General features: G+C 28.6%; 1 protein-coding gene across 3 annotated transcripts; it reads right to left on the bottom strand.

Annotated features, from left to right (window-relative positions):
• Positions 1-340: 340 nt before the first annotated feature.
• LOC105840656 (fatty acid synthase) lies at positions 341-22,650 on the bottom strand. Of its 3 annotated transcripts, XM_028194842.2 has the most exons (22): positions 22,617-22,650; positions 22,345-22,532; positions 20,452-20,705; positions 20,110-20,341; positions 19,429-19,844; positions 17,545-17,838; positions 17,265-17,466; positions 17,033-17,190; positions 16,107-16,424; positions 15,466-15,965; positions 14,652-14,953; positions 14,180-14,575; positions 13,030-14,054; positions 12,525-12,769; positions 11,754-12,447; positions 10,811-11,642; positions 10,193-10,671; positions 9,830-10,096; positions 9,401-9,655; positions 5,134-9,314; positions 3,154-3,345; positions 341-1,218 (listed from the first exon to the last, which is right to left on the bottom strand). In XM_028194842.2, exons 2-20 carry the CDS (start codon positions 22,511-22,513, stop codon positions 9,204-9,206), a joined length of 7,149 nt encoding a protein of 2,382 aa, XP_028050643.2. In that variant the 5' UTR covers positions 22,514-22,532; positions 22,617-22,650; the 3' UTR covers positions 341-1,218; positions 3,154-3,345; positions 5,134-9,203. The 3 variants fall into 3 exon arrangements, with proteins under 3 accessions (XP_028050643.2, XP_012543113.2, XP_012543114.2); XM_012687659.3 differs by lacking the exon at positions 341-1,218 and having other exon boundaries at positions 5,232-9,314; XM_012687660.3 differs by lacking the exons at positions 341-1,218; positions 3,154-3,345; positions 5,134-9,314; positions 9,401-9,655 and having other exon boundaries at positions 10,082-10,096; positions 10,193-10,389; positions 10,496-10,671.
• Positions 22,651-24,498: the final 1,848 nt, after the last annotated feature.

The following is a 24,498-nucleotide window of genomic DNA, read 5'->3' as shown; positions in this document are numbered from 1 at the left end:
TGAGGTCAGTGTACGGAGAACTAAATAGCAGAGTATTAAATCTTGCAATTTGAAATATCCTACTGGAGAAAATGTTCCTGTAGTTTCATATGTTTATGCCTCAATTTCTCTGAGCAAATTTTATGTTGTTTTGCTATTCTATGTCACAAATATTGGCGACGATTGCGTATTCGAAGAAGACGAGAATTTTAGATGAGTTATTTGAGAGCGCTCTTGGTTTGACGAGGAGCACGGGCTAATTTGTTCTCGAATAGAAAACTGTCCTCCGGCTCTCTTTCGTGGATTTTTTTTAGGAGAGTTTTTGCAAGCTAGAAACTTTTCAAAAACAAATTTTCTTTAATTTCTTGATTGAATTTGGTGATGTCTTTTCTGATAATATTATTGCTGGAAATTGGAATGTTTTATGGTATAATATACCCACATAGCACATGATATCATTAGAATATCTTGTACTCATACTGTGAACGTACGTATATAATGTACTGAGAATATTCTTATAATATCTTATATAATATATCATTATTCGTATATTATTAGAACGGACCTGTTATATCTAGATTAGTATATTATTTCTCGTACATTCTTAGAATTTACTTTGCAATCTAAATATTTTTTTATGTTTAAAGTTTATTTTTAGCGTCAAAAAATGTGACGTCACCAAAAATGATGAAACACAAGATCAAGAAAAACAGGATTGCAATCAGCGATGTAAAAAACCTCAAATCGCCATTTTAAGTTTGAATATTTTGATGCCAGATTCGTAATCAGCGACCTAAAAAAATCCCATACAGTAATTTTCATTAAATTTGATTAACTTCAAACATTTTCACCCGCCATATTAGATCTGCCATCTTAAATTCAAATATTATGCCAGATTTGTAATTAACAACCCAAAAAACCTTTATATAATAAATTTCAGTAAATTTGATTGACTTAAAACATTTTTGACCGCCGTATTAGATCCACCATCTTAAATTTGACATATCTGATAACAGAATTGCAATCAGTGATCTAAAATATCTCTAAAAACCAATTTGGATGATAAAGCAATTGAAATAAATATTTACAAAAGGAGAAATCAAAGATTTCATAAATTTTCTTTCTTCCACCATATTGAATGTCGCTATTTTGAATTGAAATATACTTACATGTACATTTAAAAGTTCATGGTTTATGGACGCAAGATTTTTATTTCTCACAGATATATCCATTTGTTTTCTGTGTAAATATTAATTAAAAAAAACTTTTAGTAAAAAATTAGCTTATTTACAAATAAATTAATATAACTTGTTCAAATCGCATTTTTGAAAAATTCTGACGACGGATTTTGAAAGTTCAAGAAATTTACATAAGAAAAAGTTGGTGTAAAATTTTTTAAGGATTAGCTTAATAGTGTAAAATACCACTAAAAGAAGTCACAGAAAACTGTCCGCTTGGAACTTAATAGTTTAAGAAACACGTATTCCTGACGTAATTTTAAGACACTTTCTTCTTTACCAAAATTTTATTTATAGCATAATTTTATGTTAAAAGATAAAATAGTTAGCAATTTACGCGGTGGTAATCACACGCCAAAATTGTGTCAAAAATACGTCATTTTACGGACATAAAGTTGTTCTAAATGACTCTGTATAATCATATATCCGGAATATATATGATTATATATAGACAATTATATATGAATTATATATGGATAATTTTTTATACTTAGCTTTTTTAAAAGATGCAATGCAAAAATTATTTTTTAAATTAGTTTTTATCTTTTTAGTATGACTATTATTTTTCTATATCAAACAGAAATTTTACAAAAGAAAGAAGACTGATATAAACATATATGAACATATTTTATATATACTTATATATGTTTTTATATGAAAGATTTTTTCCCGGATATGTAAAATTATTTACACATATTGTGTAAATACACATGTGATATTGGTAGTATATTAATATTTATTGTGTAATTAATATTCGATTTTTATTAAGAAATCTTGACCAATACATTTTGTATGTAAATGCAATACCATATAATTATTGGTATATAATATTGGAAGTTTAATATAATAAGAATACATTAGCATTTATTTATTGGTATATAATATTGGCAGTAAATTTGCATTTATTGTATGACCATGCAATATTGAAAATATATTGGGAAATCTTGGCCAAAACTGTTCCAATATAAACCCAATATTAAAATGCAATTAATGTACAATATTGACAATATATTTGTATTTATTGTATGACCAATATTAGCACTATTGGGAAAAGATTTAGTGCATTCCCAAGAAAACCAATATTTAACCAACATTTGCCAATATTCCGCCAATGTATTGTTACTAGAGTAATTAATAATAGTAATATGTTAAAAATAATACCAAGATTGGTAAATAGTGGATTAATAATTGGACTAAAACGTAGATTTGTGGTCCTAATTATCGCGTCTTTGCATACTCTTGACATAATACAATTATGACCAAGTACCATGGCATAAAGGCTCGAATTGCACGCTGTATCAACTACATGTGATGGTCCTTTTACATTCAAATAATATGAAATCATGTTTGCTGTTGTAGTTTTGCTACATTCAATAATATTCAGATCACTTAACTAATTATAAAATAACGCATTACAAAATACTAGCGCACACATAAAAATAAGTTTAATTTTTTCTTACTACATTTATGTATTAATCATAACTTTCTTCTCTACCTATTCTTTCTTATATAATATAAAGACTGTTTTGGCGTTTCAATAAAATATGTCCCTATAATTTCATTAGTGTTTTTTCCTCGTAATTGCTTTGAATTAATTCCCGCATCGACAATTGCTTCGTAATAATGTTCCATTAACAGTCTCGCTTCAAGCGAGAGTGTCTGAGTTTGATCGAAAGATAATTTGAAGAAATTAGTAACAAATTTTTTTATATTATAACTGTTCTCATACGACTTGACATATCCGAGATATCTAATAAAAAATAATTTGTAACAATAAAAATGTTACATATTTATCGTTTTTGTAAAATTGTAGTTTAGAATGTACTCGATATACAAATATATAATTATAATTATTACAGAAAAAGTAGTACATTTTATTAATTAATTAATGATAAATCTAAGGTTATAATAGAATTATGAATAATAAAATGATTACCTGTTTTCCATTGGTCATGATTTGCTCTAACAAGATCAATTTTATTAAATAAATTTTTTCATAACTGATTTATATTGTCCGAATCAGGAAATCTGCCAGCAATACCAGAAATAACGATTTCTTCGCCGGAGTCAATTCCACAATCCACTTGTTTTCTTATTATCCATGGTTTTAATTATTATTTTTGATAATCTAAGAAAAGAAGCTATGCTTACATTACATACTTTTTGTTTACAGTTAAAGTATTAACTATATCTGGTTTAAGGGGGGCGTCTTCATTAGGAGGCCGAAATTAAGCACTTCTTTATAATTTTTTTCTAACAAAAGTAAGCAATGAATATTTTTACGATTTTTATTACTTATTGTGCATGTCTTTAGGTACTCAAAACAATTTTTATTACAAAATTTTATTAATTTAATTATAAGTTGTAAGCAAACAGGCACAACTGCCTTGAAAAATTTCTTCTACACTGCGTACATGATAACATCCAGTATAAAGAAAAAAACCACAATTTTTTGTAAAGTTTATGAGTATAGCTTCTAAGCGAATCTAAGAAAGCTATACATTTATTATAAAAAATTTATAAAATGACGCTTTGAAAAAAAAATCGGTTTTTTGTAAAAAATTTTCAACTTTTTTTTTTAAATAACTTTTTTTACATAACTTTTAATTTAAATTTTGGTTCACACAGAAGCTATACTCATAAACTTTATAAAAAACTTTGGTTTTTTCCTTTTAGCCGATTTCACCGAATGTTATCATGCACGCAGTGTGGAAGAAATTTTTCCAGGCAGTTGTGCATTTTTGCTTACAACTTATAATTAAATGAATAAAATTTTGTAATAAAAATTGTTTTGAGTACCTGAAGACGTGCACAATAAGTGATAAAAATTGCAAAAAGATCCATTGCTTAGTTTCATTAAAAAAAAGATCATAAAAAAGTGCTTAATTTTGGCTTCCTAATGTAGACGCCCCCTTAATATAAAATTTGAAATTTTACCGTGATATTTTTAAGCCATAAACAAAAAATGATTCTGACCTCTTTTACTGTTTATGTAAACATCAGATCAAATAATTATTGTAATATATGCTGATGTTATGTACCTAAGCTCTAGACTTATAACTATTTTTAATGTTATGTATAAGTAACTTCTTTAAACTTTTACTTTTATAACTCAAAATATTTCTTTTTAAAAGGATGAATGAGGGAAAAGAAAAGAAAAGGAAAAAAAGAGTTTTTCAAATTTTATGTAAAAGAGACTAATTATGAAAAATAACAATAATATATATGTAAGATCGCGTATGTACATAACACAATTCAAATTGATACGTGAATAAATTATAATAGATCTTGATGCTTCTTATGTGATTTGTACACTTATATATAAAAAGATTTTAACATAATAATTTTAAATTCAAAATTTTTCTTAAAATGTATTCAGCAATATGATTGGTTTATGACATGTTAAAACTATATTTAAAATAGTTTTAAACGTAAGAATAAATTATAAATACTAACTAAAGATAATAACAATATTAGAGTTACTGTTAACCCTTTAAGGATCGACCGGACACTTTTTCAGAATTTTGAAAATTCCATTTGTTTAAAAATTACAGCACGCTTTTCAACAAAGAAATCGAAATTTTCACGAATTGTTTTTCATAAATCTTTAATTTATACTATTATTTATGGTTTTTAAAAATCACAAAAACGTGGATATATCGCATCCTATATGTCTAAGCTTTCGAAAGGCATGCAGTATTTTTTTCAGAAAACAAAATGGAGGCAAATGGACCTTTCTCGAATTTCTCTATTTTTGCTGAATTTTAATGCTATAAGTTATAAGTGAAAAATATAGAACTTTGTAGATTTCTTGAATCAAAATTATTTTTAAAAAATGGCTGATCCAAAATGGCGACTCAAAAGTCATATCATGGTAGTAAACAAGCAATATTTGCTTAGAAAACCTGACTAATACCGTTAAACGCAATCAAAAAGTAGTTGCTTTTTACAAATATATATATATATATATTGTTGCGTCGAGACGCTCCTTCTCTCACTCATACGCGCACTCACTCGCGAAAAAGAAGGCGAGATTTCACAGGAACACCAACTTTATTTCGAAAATGGAAACAAATTTACAGAGCGTCTTCCACGGCAGGAGTCCGGCACAAAACTGACTATCACATTTTAGTTTACCCGGCAATATTTCCCGGCAACCGGCCGATCGATATTATTGACCGGTTCCACAACTGACTGGCAGTGCGCAATATACCGAGCGACGCGCGGCGCGCAACACTATTTATGCAAGAATATTTCTATGTATACGTGCGTACAAATGCTTGTGCGTTTGCAATTATGCACTCACGGATACATCTATTTTTTTACGTTTCTTAGCCGTCTACTGGTTTTTTATTTTTTATTTGTTGGTTTTAAATTTTTATTTTTTTATTTATTGAATACTTATCTTTGTCTCACTTATATATTTATACTTCTTTCCTTTTTTTTCTTTATTTTAAGTTATGCAAATCGTCAAAACAAGTTTTGCAAAAATATTATTTAGTGCACCTATCATAGTATGCCTAAATTCGGATTTAACATTTTGTATTCGAACAATATCTCTTCTTATCAACTTTACTCAATTTGTGAAATCGTACATTATTTTCTTTAATTTTTTTTAGATAATAATCAGTTATATTTATAGTAAAATTCTTTGCAGTATGTTTTTCCCAAACTACGTATTTTATAAACAAAAACTAAGTATGCAATACATAAAAAGTACAAAAAAAATAAAAATTTAAATATAAAAAATACAAAGAATAAAAGAACAAAAACACAAGTGAATCTTATTCACGTTCACCTCTTCGTAGTAACCTGTACGGAAAAAAACTATTAAAAACTATTGAAAAATAACTATTCGAAACTATTGAGAGAACTATTTGAAATTTCAAGTAGTAAATTCGGACATTACTATTGGAATCGTCAATAGTTTATTATTGAAATGAATAGTAACTATAGGCATTTACTATTTATTACTAATGGAATCTTTAATAGTTTACTATTGGTGTGAATAGTAACTGTAGATATTTACTATTCGTTACTAATAGACATGAAATTATAAATGTATTTTTTACACGCATAAAAAAAGTCTTTAAAAAACCATTAATTCGATTTCTGTTTTATACGTTTTTTCTTGGGCATAAAAACTTAATTCTAAGACACATAGGTCACAAATGCGGATGCGATTACTTATATAATTATACCATTAATCGCTTGTATTTAATCCTTAAGTTATATAGCACCGATTATTGAGGAAAATTTTTAAAAAGATTTCAACTTTTTACAATTTTATGTACAATAATTCTAAAAAGATTTTACAAAATGTCATATAAAATATAATAAAATGTAACAAAAATGTTTTTAAAATTTTAATTTTAGGTAATGGGAAATATAAGTACAAGAGAACCTATACTTTATACAGATTTTATATCCAAGGAGAAAACGTATTCTATATAGATTCTTGTACTTATATTTCCAATTACTTAAAAATAGCAAATAAAATATTATGTGTGTGTGTCTCATACAAAGATGTAAATTTGACCGTGCAATCTTCACGCGGTATATTTTAGGTTAGGCTAATGCTAATGCCGGCGTAACTTTCATACATTATAACTTACAAAGAACTTAATAAAAAAACACTCAAAAAAACACTTTACTACAGTATTTTAAAAAGCTTTCAAAGTAAGCTGCAAGAATATTTCAATGAAAATAGAAATCTTTATTCAAAAAATTAAAGTTTTACTTGACTATGATATTTAAGGTCATAATAATATTGCTATGTAATGCGTCATATAAAAACGTACAACTTTTGTATAACATTTTTTTTTTTTTTCAAAATTTTATCTCTGAAAATTTAAACTTTTCATATAACTTGTATATAAAAAATTTGTACGCGAGTATTCACCTGCATTAATTGTGAAGATGGAAAAGAAAAAATTAATATATTACACTGTTGAATATTCCGCATGTAATTTTATTATTGTTTAACCTTTCCTTATTTACGAAACTTTATTTGACGTAATATGTATTAGTTAATATGAAAGTTTATTAAAAAATGCATATATTCCTAAGTTTGTGAAAAGAAATCACATGTTAAAATAATTTATTTTAACACATGTACTAAATTATCTATATAAGTAAACTCAATTACGTAAAAAACTTAAAAAAAATTAAACATGTGTTAACTCTTAATAATTTATTAAATTTGACATTTAAAGCACCAATGAGATTTATTCCTACAAAAAATTATTTATATTTAAATATTGAAATGCTTTTAGAGAAGACTTCTAATTATGTATATACATGTAAATATGTATCAAATCAATGCTAATAATATTTATTAAAGTAACAAAAAGCTACTTATTGCAACAAAAATAAATAAATTGCATGCATTATTTGCAGAAAGTATACAAATTGTAAAATACATATATTTGACCAAATTTTATCAATATCCTTTTGTTAAGTTACTAAACAAAATTTTAAATATTTCGAGAATTATTTCGATCGCGAATCACAATTATATCACAATAACTGTGCAAACAGTATTTATTGATAGCTGTAATAATATTAAATAATCCTTGTTTTAAAATTTCCAACGTTTTTTTCCATGATTGTTTAATATTAATTCGACATCAATTCGACATATGAGGTGAGAACTCATTTTAGATAAGTACGCTGTATAAGATGCTAATTTACATTTGCACAAAAATTAAACTTATAAATATTTGTACGCATGAGTATTTTGAACTCAATAATAGAATAGTGTCAGTATTTAATTTTTAATTATTGATTTTTTTAACATTGCTTTTAGACATTGTCTTCACACATGTACATTATAGCACAAAACGTAGAAGCAATCATTAAGAATTCTTTATCTTAAGTATTCAAGTGCGTTTGAATACTTTGGAATAAAACGAGTGCTTCCGGACTTCAACTGTTAATAATTTATTTTTTCTAACTTTATTTATCTTAGACATTGTTCTTACACTTACATTTTAGCACAAAACGCAGAAGCAGTTGTTAAATATTTTTTATTTTATATATTCATGTTTAGTCCTTTTCTCACATATCACTTTATACTCAAGGACCAACATTTCGATAACAAAAAATATTGTGTGCAACATGCAATAATTATTTTCTAATGTCATTGATCTCCTAAAGATTGTCCTTGTACTTGTACATTTTTGTATAAAACGCAGAAGCAGTCGGTAAAAAAGTTTTCATCCTGTTATATTCAGGTACGCATAGATATCTCAAAATAAACGGAGCGCTTTTACGATTTGATTGTTAATATATTTTCTTTTAACATTATTTGTCTTAAACATTATTTTTGCACTTGTACATTTTGACAGAAAAGTCAAAATTAGTTGTTAAAAATTCTTTATTTTACATATTTATGTTTGTGCAGGAAGTTTGGAGTTGCTTGCAATTGTGCATATTGACGCAAAACGTTGAATGAGTTGTTATAAATTTTTATTTTACTTATACAAGTACTTATACGCACGTGTATAAAATAAAAAATTTTACTTACTTAATACTCATATAATTAATATTATAAATTATTCTTTCTAATTGTTTTTTGTAATTATTCATCAAAATGTCACAATTGTCAAACTGATATATTAATAATAATCATAATTTATTTCTATGTTTAATTTTTAAACAGCTACTTTAACAATACGAAGTAAACCGAGCAAGAAAACTAATCAACATAGAGACTTTATTACATATCTTTTTTAAAAAATGATGATTGTATTACAGTAAGCTTTACAAAGTTACAGATATTTAACAGTTAAAAAAGATATTTAGGTATGCATAATTTAGGAATTTTCCATTAAAAAGCACCATTTATTTAATGTAATAAAATAATTATTATAATATTAATATGTAACACAATATATAACATAATATTTGTATTATATAAATTTATATTAAAATTATGATAATAAACTTAAATTTAAATTATAAAATTATAAATAAATTAAGATTTTAAATTATAAATGGTGGCTCGCCGTTAATTGCATCTAAAACTTTCATGTTCTTTAAGATCGTCACATGATTACCCTCTATGTAATGTACCTTTACTATATTTTGAGTTACCTTAAATAATTATAAACATTATTAACAAAAAATTTTTTTTTAATTTAAGTAACAAAATACATTAGTATAATATTGTTTTAAAATACCTTTTGCAAACCGTAATCCTCTTCAAGTGCAGGAATAGTAAATGAGTATGTAGACTTTAATAACATTATTGGAGACTGAATGGGCGGCGATGAAAAAAGATTATATTGTTGAAGAGAAGACAAAAGATTGTAAACCGTCGAGGACAACGTTTTTAAATTTACAGGCGAAAGTAACGTTGACAAAGCTAAGAATTGATTGGCAAAAATACTATATCTCTCTTCCCAGGTTTTACATTTTTTTAATTTTGTTACAATCTATTAAAAAAATTAAATATTTTTTTAATAAAAGATTTACTTTAAAACACAAATCTATTAAAATGCTAAACTATAAAAAAATTAATAATAATGATTTTTACTAAAAAAACAAAAACATATAAATATAGTAATATATTATAAATTAATTTTGATAGATAATCGAGAAAAAGTTACCTCTCCAATAGTTTCCTCTTTAATAGATAAATAAACTTTCATAATTATAGTTAAAACATTAATCTGAAGATCTGTATCATTGTTAAAATCTGATACAAAATGTTTACTTATCATTTGTATTTGTTCAGGAGCGCCGTCGATAAGAACCAAACGGCCTTTAAAATTCAAGGATTCCAATCTTCTTGTCAACTCAATTGCAATAATAGACCCAAAAGAGTATCCTACCATTACAAAGTCTTTTCCGTCTCTTAGTTTTGTTAATACATGCTGTAAAAATATTAAATATTAGTAAAATTGTATGTCTTATAAAATAATAAAAATTCTTTGTAAATATAATATAAAATTATTAGTATGTTTGCGTACATTGGTGAGACAATCAATTATCCCTAATATGAAGTTTGCAGCGTTGATGTTATTTGTATTATAATGTAAAGACGTTGCTGAAAAATTAATCTCTGATACCAAATGATCGAATACTGTCCCACATCCGTCAATTCCCGGTACAAGAAAAACTTCAGTCGTAGTATTCTGTCTTTTAGTCGAGAAATTAATATAATTTTCTGTAATGAAGTCTTTATCACTTACAAAACCAACAAAACCAAGTTTTGAGATATCTATATTTTCTATATCAAAATCTTTTTTATTTTTTATCTTATCGTCACTGACGTTCATATTGAATGCATTATTAAGCTTTGTAAAGTTGAGATTGCGGATTTCTTGAACAGTTAGAAAAATATCGAATTCTCGTTCCAAAGTTTGTTTAATTTCCATGGTCGTCATGGAATCCATTCCAAGTTCGGCCAGAGATGTATTTTGACTTACAACTTTCATATCTTTTATGTCTATAATATAAACAGAAAATTATTTTGACTTTTATTCAGCTATAATGTATTGATGTGTTAAGTAATAAATTAATATAAAATGTATAAAAAGAATAAAAAATATAGCAAGTATAAAGAAAAAATAAATATCTGTACCTACCTAAAATACTGGCGATAGTTTCTACTAGACTTCCTTGTCCAAAAGATCCTATTTCCTTTTCAGCTACCACCATACTACTCACAATAGGGTGGCTTTGAAGTAAGAACTTATCAAGTTCATTAAGGCAACAGGAAATTTTTTGTTGTAAGGTGCCACCAATAATCAATTCCTTATCGTTCTCCTGCATGTCAGCGACGAGACCCACATCACCAACAGCTCCCCACTGAATGGCCAATCCGGGTAATCCTTCTTCCGCCCTCTTTTCGCAAACCCTTTCCATAACAGAGTTAGCCATGCCATAATTCGTTTGTCCACCGTTGCCTCTGCCACAGGAAACGGAAGAGAACACTACAAAATGTCTCAGGTTAGAGCAAAATTTTCTGGAAAGTTTGTCCAAAATTTGCGTCGCTCGAGCCTTTGACTGAAATGACTCTGCAAATGTCTCCTCAGTTTGATTCTTTAGTACATTATCCTTCAATACCACACCGAGGTTGAATATCGCGTCTATTGGTGCTATGTTTTCAGCAGTTCGCAAGAGGTATGCACAATCATCGGGATCAGCAACATTGATGTTCTTGATAATTAGCACATTTACACCATACGATTTCCATAATCGAATCTTCATTCGCTGGTAACCGTTTTTCATTCCATTTCGTGAAACCAATGTTATGTTTCTGGCACCACGAAATATTAGCCAGTCTGTTAACTCTAATCCGAATCCACCCAAACCTCCCAATATAATATAACTTTTGTTTCTGAGACAATAATAGCGACGATATGCGATAATGGACTCATCTAAATCTTTATTTCTTTCCCGAATATTTATAATAATCTATAAACATTTATATATATTAAAAATAAATATAAATTATCTATGAAATATTTATGTGCAACATTATAACAAAAAATTAAATTTCTATGTTATTAATAATCACAAACTTACCTTTCCCATGTGTTTTCCACTCGCCATGTATCTAAAAGCTTCTTCAATATTTGTTTTCGGGAAAACTTTTACTTGAATAGGTTTGATGATTCCGTTCTTAAGACCATCGGTTATCATTTTGCGTAATATGGATTTATACTTGTGATCACCAATAAACATATTATCTAATAAAATTCCATGAAAGCTAATACCTTTCTGAAACGCAGAAATACAAAGAGGATTGTTAGAAACAAGATCAAACTTTCCGATCTCCAAAAAACGGCCGTTTTGAGCCAAACAACGAACGGAAGTGATTAGCTTTTCTTCTGCTAACGAATTCAGCACGATATCAACGCCTCGACCGTTTGTTTGTCGCATTATCATTTGTTCAAAGCTAGTATCTCGAGAATTTCCAATATGTTCATCCAAAATTGAAGGAAACATTTTTTTAATAAAATCTCGTTTCTCGCTCGTGCCTACAGTAGTGAACACTTCGCATCCTTCTTGGAGAGCGAGGTGAATAGCTGCCTGTCCAATGCCGCCAGTGCCAGAGTGTATAAGAACTTTATCGCCTTTTCTCATTTTTCCATAAATGTATAAGGCGAAATAAACTGTACTGTATACGCATGGGATTGTCGCAGCTTCTTCAAATGTCCACGCATCCGGTATACTCCAACATAAATCTTTATTCTTTACAACAACGTTTGCTATACAACTAAAAAAAATTATTTTAAGTTATTTTTAATTTTTTTTATATTAAAAAATATAACTGCTTTTAAAATAGTTATTTACTTAGTATCATTAATCCCCATTACTCTTTGACCGTTGACATCGAATCCAACGTATTCCAATCCAAGAGGAATATGCTCAAATAACCGTCCTCGAGAAAGTGCCATATTATGTACTAATTTACCAGTAGCAAGCATTACATCTCTAAAATTAAGGGATGAATATACAACATGTACTAAATCTTCACGACGATAGCGGACAGATATGTCACTCTCTGTCCAACAAAATGTACTCAGATCACCACAAATCTATCAAAAAAGAGTCAATTATTTTACATAACAGTACATCATACACACACACACACACACACACACACACACACACACACACACACACACACACACACACACACATATATATATATATATATATATATATATTGTATATATACTTACATTTTTAATAAAAAAATAATAAATGAAAATCAAAAAATTTAAAATATAAAAGTACATAATGTTATTGCGCATCAACACATTATCGATGTGCTTTAAAAAGATCTTGTACGTACCGTTTGGCTAACGTGAGCGGTAGGAACAGGTTCGGTTTCCCGTCGTGGTAATCGTAAATGTCTGTACGATCCCCAAATTTTATTAGTCCGTAATACATTAATAGTCATGTCTTTTTCCAATTGCTGTAAATAGAATGGGTCTTGAAGGGAAAATTTAGGAGCCTCTTTGTCTTGAATAAACACACCCCTAACAAGTTCTCCACCTGGTTCCTTTCTCAAGCAGTTAACAAAACCCAACAGACCACATTCAAAGTCTCCTTCTCCAACAATTATAATTCTACTATTCTCCTCGAGTTTGTTTTTGTCGCTTACAAGTGGCTTTAAATCATCTAACCAGTTAAAGTTATTATTACTTATATGAACAACAATTCGTTCTTTTATATAAACTTTTTTCTTTATAAGAACAATTATTTCGTTATCAGTGCGCTTTTTAAGAATAACATTTAATTCGTATTGTTGCTGATACTTGCTATAGTCATACATGTCGCACTTTTCACGCGTCAACAGATAGCCACCCTCTTTTAGAAATGGCAAAAGTCCCTCTAAAGAAGTTTGCTGTTTAGACAAAAGATTGAATCCGGCAACTATTAAAACTTTATCGTTTATGATTGGTTTGTTTATATCAGTAATTAAGATATTTTGTGATAAATCTACTGAACTGAATCGATTCGGCGATGTTAATAGAGTAACAGTCGTTTGTATCAATGGTACATCCTTAAAAGCTTCAATTAACAATGAAGATGAAAGGTATTCTAATGTAACATCATCGACGTCTTCTACCAGTTCAATAGCTTTTACTTTAGTAATTTGATTGTCTTCCAGCGCGAGTTGTGCTGATATCCGAATCGCTTCATTTAAAGAAATATAAGCACTATCTTGATGAGCTGTAAATATATGTTGCTCGATAACGGCCTCTTGGGTTAATTTCCGACGAGAAATCTGAATAGCTTTAAGGCCTTGTATCTCTATTCCGCCTGATATAATCGTGTCTATCTCTCTGTATATATGTACCGGTAATATAGTATCTAAAATGTACGCTTATATGTATAATTCCACACAGATTTTTTACTGTATTTTAGAAGCTATACTTGTATTGTAAATAAAACAGCATTTACTAATTGACACCTACGGTTAACCATGTTTGACATACCTTTCACGTAATCTGCATTATCTCGTAGCTTTGAAATATGAAGTTTAGGATTAATCAGCAGTTTTTGAATACTCGTAGGAATATACAAATCCCTAGTATCGTATCCAATAAGACGCATTTGTAGCATGGCATCCATAAACGTTACCCAATTTTTCCAAATAATATGTCCTTTATTGCCTGAAACAGATGCACTCTTTAATCCACGAAACCATCCACTGTATTGATAACCGCGGAGTTTCAACTCCTTGTAGATATCTCGGGTCATCATTTGTTCTTCTTCATCATAATTCTCTGATAATGAATCTGTCGAAGTCATTTCTTGTTCTGGATTCGGTGTACCGTACACTGTGCCTGTTACCACAACGCTATTATCTTCGGTTATTTCAAATTTTCCATCTATAATAATTTAATTTTTTTTATATTACATACATTCTCCACGACTATGTTTTAAAATTATTTATTCAATGAATACCTTTCTGTATTGCAATTTTTAATATTATAGTATTATTTTTTGTCAAATAAGTAGCACGATTAAACTTTACATCTCGAAATATTATTGGTACTGTTGGGTACATTAATCCTTTCATCATGCCAATAGTTTGCCATACAATTGTAAGATAACCTGTCGCGGGCAAAAAATTTCTTCCATCTATTACATGTCCGGCCATATAATCGTAATCTATATCATTGAGTGAAATTTCAATGTACATTTCTCTTTCTGTATGTTTTTCTATTTTATGGTCCATTATAAACCAATCTTCAGAATGATTCCATCTAAAATTACAAGCCTTATTCATATACTATAAAATCATATGTATACTAACTATTAAGCGTAATAGTAAACTATTAAACATTTTTAATGACTGACTCAATCTTCAAAGGTAATTCAAAAGGCGAGGAATTTTCGAAAAATTCGTGAGATTTTCCGCAAGTTTAGAAGTTACATTGGAATTGCCATCTTGTTTTCTTTAAAGTGCCAGGTGATTGTTAAAAATATTTGAAAAGACAATTTTTTTTATCCGTCACACATCTCTGTATGTAAAGTGATAAAATTATTTATATTAATAATAATTTTATCATTTTACTTTTTTTGTTTTTTCTTTACGTTTATAATAAACGTTTATCTAATTTTTATATTAACTTTAAAAAACTAATTTTTTTAACAACTGATATCTTCATTATATCTGCATATAACTTAGCTAAGAACAATTTTTCGAGCAATAAGTATTTTATATGTAGACAACATTTAGATCATAATATCTAAATTATTGTAATATATTTTGTACCTAATCGATGGAGAGATCATCGGAGTTCCTCGACTAACTGGAAATTCCACTGGTGGGTATAGATTGGCGATTTGCGGTTGTAAACCATAATTGTAGAGTCTCCCAATTCCTTGTAAAAATACTTCAATATTTTGTTCAATCCGTCTGTTTAGTACAATGTTTGCTACTTTCGGATGCAAGGATTCTTTCAAAACGTTTTGCAAAACGCTGTCTGGTGCAATTTCGACAATCACAGCGTTACTTGGAATTAGCTGCGTTGTTTGCTCAAAGAGAACGGTGCTCAATATACTACGCGTATGATAGTCCGCCGATGATAAACTTGATGCTGAAGTAAACCATTCCGTATAAGGTATTGAGGAACTGATCCATTTTGAACTCCGTTTCTTCGGCCGTGGTATTATATTGTTTAAATTTGACAGAAGTTGAATTTTTACGGATGCGAGATAAGAACTATGATATGGTACATTGCAGTAGATTTCTTTCACATGAATATTATTATTCTAATAACATAAAAATATAAAATTTATCAGTTTCAAGTGGAATAAATAATTGTACCTTAAATTGAAGAGTTTGACATTTTGAAAATTATTAGATTTAAGTTTTTTATTTCTTTATAAAATACAAGAACTATATAATGCTACCTGCAATTTTTTAATAAATTTTTGTATGGATTCTGTGGGACCACACACAACGCTGCTATTTCCGCTATTGCGGCATATTATTTCAATATCCGTTAAACACATATTTTTTAGGCTTTCATAATTAAGATTGACAAGTGCCATCGAGCTACGAATTACTTTTCCTTCGACACATGCCAAACCTATAAAGTATGCTGACAAAATGGTTTGTTCAGTGGTGAGACATTTATCAGCATAGGCGCAACCGAGTTCACCAGCAGAATGACTAATCATGTAATCCGGAATAATTCCTAAGGATGTCAAGAGATCCACTAAGCCAATCTACAAATATGTACAAATCATTCCACAACCGGACAATATATGTATTTATTATAAAATATTACTTAAATTTTTTATATATTCAATATTTATATATATTAATTATATATGTATATATATTAATTTAATCAATATTAATATATATTAATTATATATATATATATATATTTAATAATAATAAAATGTTTATTAATAACCTGAATTTTTTAATAATAAAATAAAAATTAAAGTTTACCAAATTAAAATTTTTTAAATTATATATTCTATTTTATTAAATAAATTATTTCATTTATAATTAAATAACATAATAATTAATAAGCATCATGTATTAATTTCTTTTAAAATTATTTTATTGTAAATAAAATAATTTAATTTTAACACCTTCCTATGTATTCTTATTTTTTCAATAAAAATATTTTTAATTAAATTTTAAATTACATTTTTTATTTATACTAATAATTTGAATTTTATAATATAAATAAAATTAATTATGAAAGAGTAAAATATAATTTAAGATATGTTCTTATAAATCGACATAAACTTTTATAAAATTAAAGTATAATTTTTATAGCTTTGTAATTATAGCTTTGTGACATAATATAATATCTTACCTGAATAGCGACGATACCAAGAAACACACATAAAGCATTTTCGCACATTTTTTCTGTTTTTGTTAAGATGTCAGTAACACTTATACCGTATGGTTTTAAAGTACTATCGCATATTTTTATTGTATTTGCAAAAACTTCAAATTTCAGTAAATTTTGTCCTGATTTTAATTTAAAAATTATATGTATTATTCTATTAATTCAATGTGTATAACATAAAATATGAAGTATATACCCATTTCTGGCCATTGAGTGCCCAGAGCAGAAAATATAAACCAAATAGGTCTTTTCATGCTTTCACAGTTTCGAATTTCCTTTGTTAATTCTTGCTTACTATTAAGTATAATAAATCCTCTCCATGGGTGACCCTCTATCTTGTCTGCATGGATGTCGTGTAGCAAACGCATGTATTCTACATCTTTTGAATAACTAATAACCTAAAATAATAAATTTCTTAAAACAAAAATTATAATATAAAATAAGATTAAAATTAATTTCAAAATATCTATACTAACGTCGTTTAAAAAAGACTTTACTGATTCTTCAGTACGTCCAGATAATGTCACAAGATTGGGCAAGTTATCATTGTTTGCTCCATTGCTAACTTTCTGTTTGTTATTCCACTTTAACAATATATGAGCATTAGCTCCTCCGAAACCAAAAGAATTGATACCTACGTAACCGTTTTTAAGTGGCATCGGTTTTTCGGTGACACAAACAGTTTTATTTATTAGGGCATCTATATCATTCCGTGGTGTTGTATAATTAATATTTGGAGGAACAAAACCGCTTTCAAATGCTATTATTGTCTTCGAAAATCAATAACAAATTTGAATTAACAGTAATATTTTGTAAGAACTTTTAATATAAAAAATCATAACAAGGCATTAAATTATTTCAATCTTCAGAATTTGCAAATTACAATTTGTGAATTACAAACATCACTGAGAATCATAAAACTAAAAAAAAATCTTATTTTAAACCTGTAAAATTACTATTAGATAAATTACCATATCAAGGGACAGAAATATATTTTTCCAAAAGATTGAAGAAGAACGTAGTATATATGATCTCGCAAGAATTGTAAAACTTCTTGATATGTTGGGAAATAAGTAGACGATTAAAAACAAATTTTTAAATTTATGTCATTATATTAATTGAAATATCAACACTCATTCAGTAATTAACAATAATCGAACGTAGTATAGAATCACAATCACGATTTCAAATGGGATAAAAAAAATGATTACGAAACAAACTTTAGAAAAAAGATTAATATCGGGAATAATCAAATTTGCAATCAGATATTACTGATTCGTTACATCACTCATAAATTTTGACTTTAAACAAATTATAATATCAAATGCTGTCCTTGTTTATTATTTAGTGTGCAAGAAAATTATGAGGAATTATTACAAAAGTGACAGTCGTAATAACAACTTGTATTTAAAATAAGGACAGTTTTGGATATTAATTATTACATTTATTATAGTATTACACGCAAATGTATTTCTTAAATTTGTAATATTCATTCTTAATGTTTTTCTTAATATTTATTCTATGATTTATTCTTTGGAATCTTCGACTATGATATCCATATTTCTCTTCATATTCTCATCATGACTTAACTTGGTGAGTTTAAGAGATTTTAATACTATTTGTATTTATAAAAAAGTACAAGCCTATTATAGCCATCACAGTATACTTTTCAATGCCATTTAGCTTTACAATCAAAGTGGACAATACACATAGTCTCCAGAATTTTTTGTTAGACTGGAGATATCGATTGGAGATCATAAATCAGTAACGATAAATACTCATACATGATACTGTACATGGAAAACGATTAATAAGAAATGAGTCAAAAGGTTTGTAATTCGTAAATGTATTACTCTGAAGTTTGAAGTAATTAAACGGTTTACAAGCAGCACTTGACAATATTTTCTCTTATAAGTTTTAAATTAAAAATTTGAATTAATTTATTAATAATAAGTTATTAATTAATTGTACATTACTTATGTCTTATTATCTTAATTGTAATAAATTTTATGAAAGTTTAATAAATCTTTATATTCTAACTTTCTAACAGATAAAGTGACTGATTAAACTATTTTCATTAAAATAAATTTCTTTGCACTGATGTGTATGCATATGTGCAAATAATTTTATATGTGTATATATATACATATACATGTAACTGCGCGCAAACGCACGCACGCACACACGCACACGCGCGCACACACACACACGCACACACGCACACGCGCGCACACACACACACACACACACACACACACACACACACGCGCGCGCACGCACGCACGCACGCACGCACATACACACACACAATAAAAATTATTTAAGAAATAATAAATAATAACAAAAATTATTTCTTTTACCTTAGCAATCTGAACCATGCCACTCGCTTGTTCAGAATGACCGAGATTAGATTTCACGGAACCAATCATTAAAGGAGTTTCTCTATTTTTATACAAAACATTCATTGCATTAATTTCCTGAGGATCACCAACTTTCGTACCGGTACCATGTGTTTCAATATAATCCAAGCAAGATGTCGGTATTCCGCACTCATTGTAAAATTCCGTTAATAGAGTACTCTGCATAAAAGACGATGGGAATGTTATTCCTTCTTCTTTATAACCATCGTTATTTACTTTAATATGTGGACATGTAGCATAAATCCTTTTTGCATTCTTTGCTTTTTGAAGATATATCACTGCTACTGTTTCGCTCCGTACAAAACCATTTGCAGCGCTGTCAAAAGGTCTGCAATGACCATTAGGTGATAAAACACCTGTAAGATAAAAATTTATTTAAAAAGGCGTGCTTTAGTTTATATTGGCTAAGCTTATTTACTTTAAAAAAATTAAAGACCTAACTGTTTCGTCCATTTTAAATGTTACCCAACTTAATCAGAAATCTTATTATAATTTTTACTTAAAACTTATAGAAGATATTTCATAGAATTTTATTTTTTTGTGAATAGAAAAATAAGACTTTAATTCCTATACATTGAGTTATTTATATATATAGTAACTAATAATAAATTTTAAAAATACCAAGTCGTGTAAATAAAAGATTAATAGTTGGACTAAAACATAGATTTGCAGTCCCAACTATCGCGTCTTCGCATAATCCTGACATAATGTAATTGCTACCAAGTGCCACGGCATAAAGGCTAGAACTGCAGGCTGTATCGATTATATGTGATGGTCCTTTCAGATCCAAGTAATATGATATCATGTTCGCTGTTGTAGATTTGCTACATCCAATAATATTCAGACCGCTTAACTAATGATAAAAATATTTCCATGTTACAAAATACTAATACACACATGATTGTAAGTTTAATCTTTTTTGTTATACATTTACATATTAATTAGAATACTTTTTTTCTTTACCTGAGCTTTCTCATATAAAAATTTGTTTTGCGTTTCAATTAAATATGACCCCATAATTACAGCAGTATTTTTTCCTCGTAATTGTTTTGGGTTAACTCCCGCATCGATAATTGCTTCATAAGAATGTTCCATTAACAATCTCACTTCAGGCGTAAGTATGTGAGCTTGATTGAAAGGTAATTGAAAAAAACGTGTATCAAATTTTTTGATGTTATTGATTGTTCCCATACGGCTTGTTATATCCGGAAGACAATCTAATAAGAGATAGAGTCCAATAAAGATATTAAGCGTCTTAATGTTTATCTTTTTTTTGTAAAATTTTAGTTTAAGATACACTTTCTCGATAAATGTGTATTTATAGTAATTGCCATAGGAGTAACATAATTTATTTATTAATCAGAAACACCTTGGTGGAAATTCATGTAGTTTGACCATAGAGCTTATATTAATGGAGGGGCCTTGGTGCATTGTGACGCGCGCGGGGATAACCGACAGAGAGGTGGATATATTCTGTCATTTTTCGTGTAGGAACAGGTCCAAATTATACAATCTGAGGCCCGATTTTCAAACTCGTACGAGAAAAAATTGCTTACAAAGATAACACTGTGCGTTCATCAAATGGTACATAATTTAAGATTTAAAAGATGCATGCCAATTAATAAATGCACAGTATGTAATTTTCAAAAATATTAAAGTAAATATTTAAGAAATATAAATTAAAACTAAAGAAAGGTTATAAAACTTTAGAAAGATGAAATTAAATAACACGTTTTATTAAATGTTTATTAAATTTATTAAATTAAATGTTTATTAAAACTTGGCAAAAGTTTTCCCCAGAATTTCCCGTTTTTTGAGCTTTATTTTTGCATTGTATATGGGTCTAAGAATCATATGGAATAGGTTTTTTCCATTTGCAAATGGGGCCGAAAATCGACGATTTCTAACATTGTCCTTTTTGAAAGATATGAATATACCATTGTAAAGAGTATAAAATGCTATAAAACTTTTGTATAGAACATTTTTTCATAAATCTTATATTTTCAAAGATATTTGCCAAAAACGAAAAAAATGCGTTATTTTCGAGGGGTGGTTTCAACTCTTAAACGTCGAGATACGCCGCTAAAAAAAATATGGGTGTAATATTTTTTTGTTTTACAACATATCGAAAGCGCATTAAAATTGGTGAGAGACACTTTCGTCAGTTCCCTTGTAAGACAACTAAAGGCCATCACACAATACCAGGCAATAGGCAATAGGAATAGGAAATAAAGAAAGAAAAAAAGAGAGAAGAAGATCCTTTCTCTCTTTCTCTCTTTCATTATTTCTCTTTCTATTGCCAGTTGCCTGGCATTGTGTTTAGGCCCTAAGGTTCGGGCAGACCAACGATTTTGCGATGCACGATATCTAATAAGAGCTCTGCTTTTTCGAAAAAACAGCTCTCATTGGATATCGCGCGTCGTACGTCACAAAATTGCACTAATCTGCCGGGCCCTCAAAGATGTCTAATATCAGACGTCTTTTAGTCATCGACAGCTGTCAAATTCGTATGAATGGTTATCTATACAATTATTATTGTAATTTATTTTTGAAAAATAAAAAGTTAAGTACTGCGCGCGAAGCGCGCGTCTGTGGTGTCTAGTACTATTAAATAACTATTTAGATGTATTATAGTTTTTCTACATTGTTCTACAGTTCTACACAATAGTGTACACAAAATTCTATATAATAACTACGAAAAAATTGTTATGTCTTGATTAACGTAAAAAATTTTACTGGTTAATTACTAAACAACTGATGTAACTGTCCAACAGCCAATCAAAAGTTGCACTAAATTTTTACGAGAGTAAATGCGTAAAAAACTATATAATAAAATTATGAATAATAAAATTTTACCTATTTCCCATCGATCATGATTTGCTCTAACAAGATCGACTTTATTAAATAGATTTTCTCGCAACTGATTCATGTTGTCTGAATCTGGAAATCTGCCACTAATACCAGAAATAACGATATCTTCGGGGTTAATACCGTCCAACAATTTATATGTTTTTTTATCATCCATGACTAATTAGTGTTTTAATCTTAAAAAAAGTATGATTATATGTATATTATATACAAATTTTTTTTTTTAATGTAAAGTCTACAGTAAAACTATTGATACTCACAATGTCACCGTGATTGTTGTTTAAGTCATACGCAAAAACGGACTCTGGTGTTATTTTCCCAAGCCTCTATTTATAAAACCGTGGTTTTATACATATATACCAGTGTCTATATTTATAAGAAAAAATGAGATGCAGTGGAATAATCCGCATTGTAAGTTAACATTGTTTGACATTTAAAATGTTAATGTTATATTTCAGGCATTTACGTTTAAATAAGATGTAAAACAATTCATTCTTTATTTACATTTTTATTGACTAAAGGTAGTTTGATGTTCTTTTCTTAGGTTCTATAATATTCTTCTCTTAAGATTTGTACCTCAAATAAATCTGTATAATTTTGTTCCTTCAAAATTTCATAATATTAAAATGTTATTAAAAAGTTGAATTTTTTATCTTTTAAGTCCTTATATGTAATATTTAATTATATCCTTGTTTATTTGTAACTTTTTTTTATATCCTTTTTATTTATATCCTTGTTTATTTATATCGAGTTATAATAATTAAAAATTTTTTTTTAAGTACGTAGAGATAACGCAGCGCAAAGACTATTTGAAATAAAACCGCTAAAAAAGCGTTTTTCAATAACGCTGTTAAAATGTATGTCTAACATAAGTCTACTATGTTTGTAATTGACTCTATTAATTAAAGAATACCAAATTATTACAACTTTTTGTTCATCTCCAATTTACAACTCTATTTTAATAATCTATAAAAGAAAATTTTACAACTGTGGTCGTTTTTCTTAAGCTTTATACTCAATAATAATTATACACTTTTTGAATGTGTTTCAATGTTCCGAATTCGATCGGAAGTGGTTGTCGGGGCTCGCGCTGTGTAGGGCGATGCCCTCGCCATATCACGATCCGCCAGGCATCATCGGATGCGAGATCAGGCGAAGCGAAACAACTTCGCCTCCGCCATCACGCGTTTGCCCATTCAGCCTCCACTCGAGGGACGCTGAGAAATCGAAGGGAACACGCGCGGATCGCCTGCCCTTCTTCTCCTTTCGGAGTCTTTCGGAGGAAGTGGGGAAAGGGACGAGGCGGGGAGACTCGGGCACGGCGCGTCTCTCTTCGCGACTTCGTGAAAAAGCCCCGAGCCGATCACACAGCCAGTTTCGCGCCTCCGTAGTTTTAGGACAATTGTTTAATTGAATAAATTGTGAAAGAAAATTTCGCACTGTGTCGAACGTCTTTATTTCCGACCCTTCCCGACTACAATATTCGCGGAGTGGAAAGGAAGTCGCGCGGTTCTGCTCTTGTCGTTAACATTCAACTCAATATAAAATAAAAAAGCAGTATCTATCTTAATGATATTTTAATGTAGAAACCGTAGTGCGTAACGTTACACGAAGCGTCGAATAATACTACGCGCATCAAATAGACACTTCTTTTTTAATGCAAGAATTTTATCTTATGCTGTAAAAATGTTATTAAACCCTTAAAAAAACCTTAAAAAGGTAAAAAAATACGCCAAGTTCATAAACGCGTGCTTTCCAAAATTAATTTGAGATCAATACAGTTAGTCAAGTATATTTTAAAAGACTTAAAAAAGTTTAATAAACATCTATTTAATTAAAAAATTGCTTAAACGGGATTGATGATTAAATGATTAAAATCAACCAACGGGATTATAGTAAAGCAAAAACTTAACGTGCTCGGCTCGTATTTTTTCTGAATTTCCAAGGCTTTATGTTATTGATATTGATAAATATATATACAAGAATGCAACTAATGTGACTCGGATATTGCTTTACTGTCAGTTTCTGCTTTATTATATGTTATCACTTATATTCCCATTTTTTAAATAATTTTTGAATAGAACCATTTTTGAATGCGTTTGTATACTTGACATATCTTTTTTAAGTTTGTGAAGTTTTTCA

This window comes from Monomorium pharaonis, chromosome 5 (genome assembly GCF_013373865.1).
Source record: "Monomorium pharaonis isolate MP-MQ-018 chromosome 5, ASM1337386v2, whole genome shotgun sequence".
Lineage (NCBI taxonomy): Eukaryota > Metazoa > Arthropoda > Insecta > Hymenoptera > Formicidae > Monomorium > Monomorium pharaonis.
Note: the sequence above shows the minus strand (reverse complement) of the source record. Positions and strands in the feature narration are given on the sequence as shown.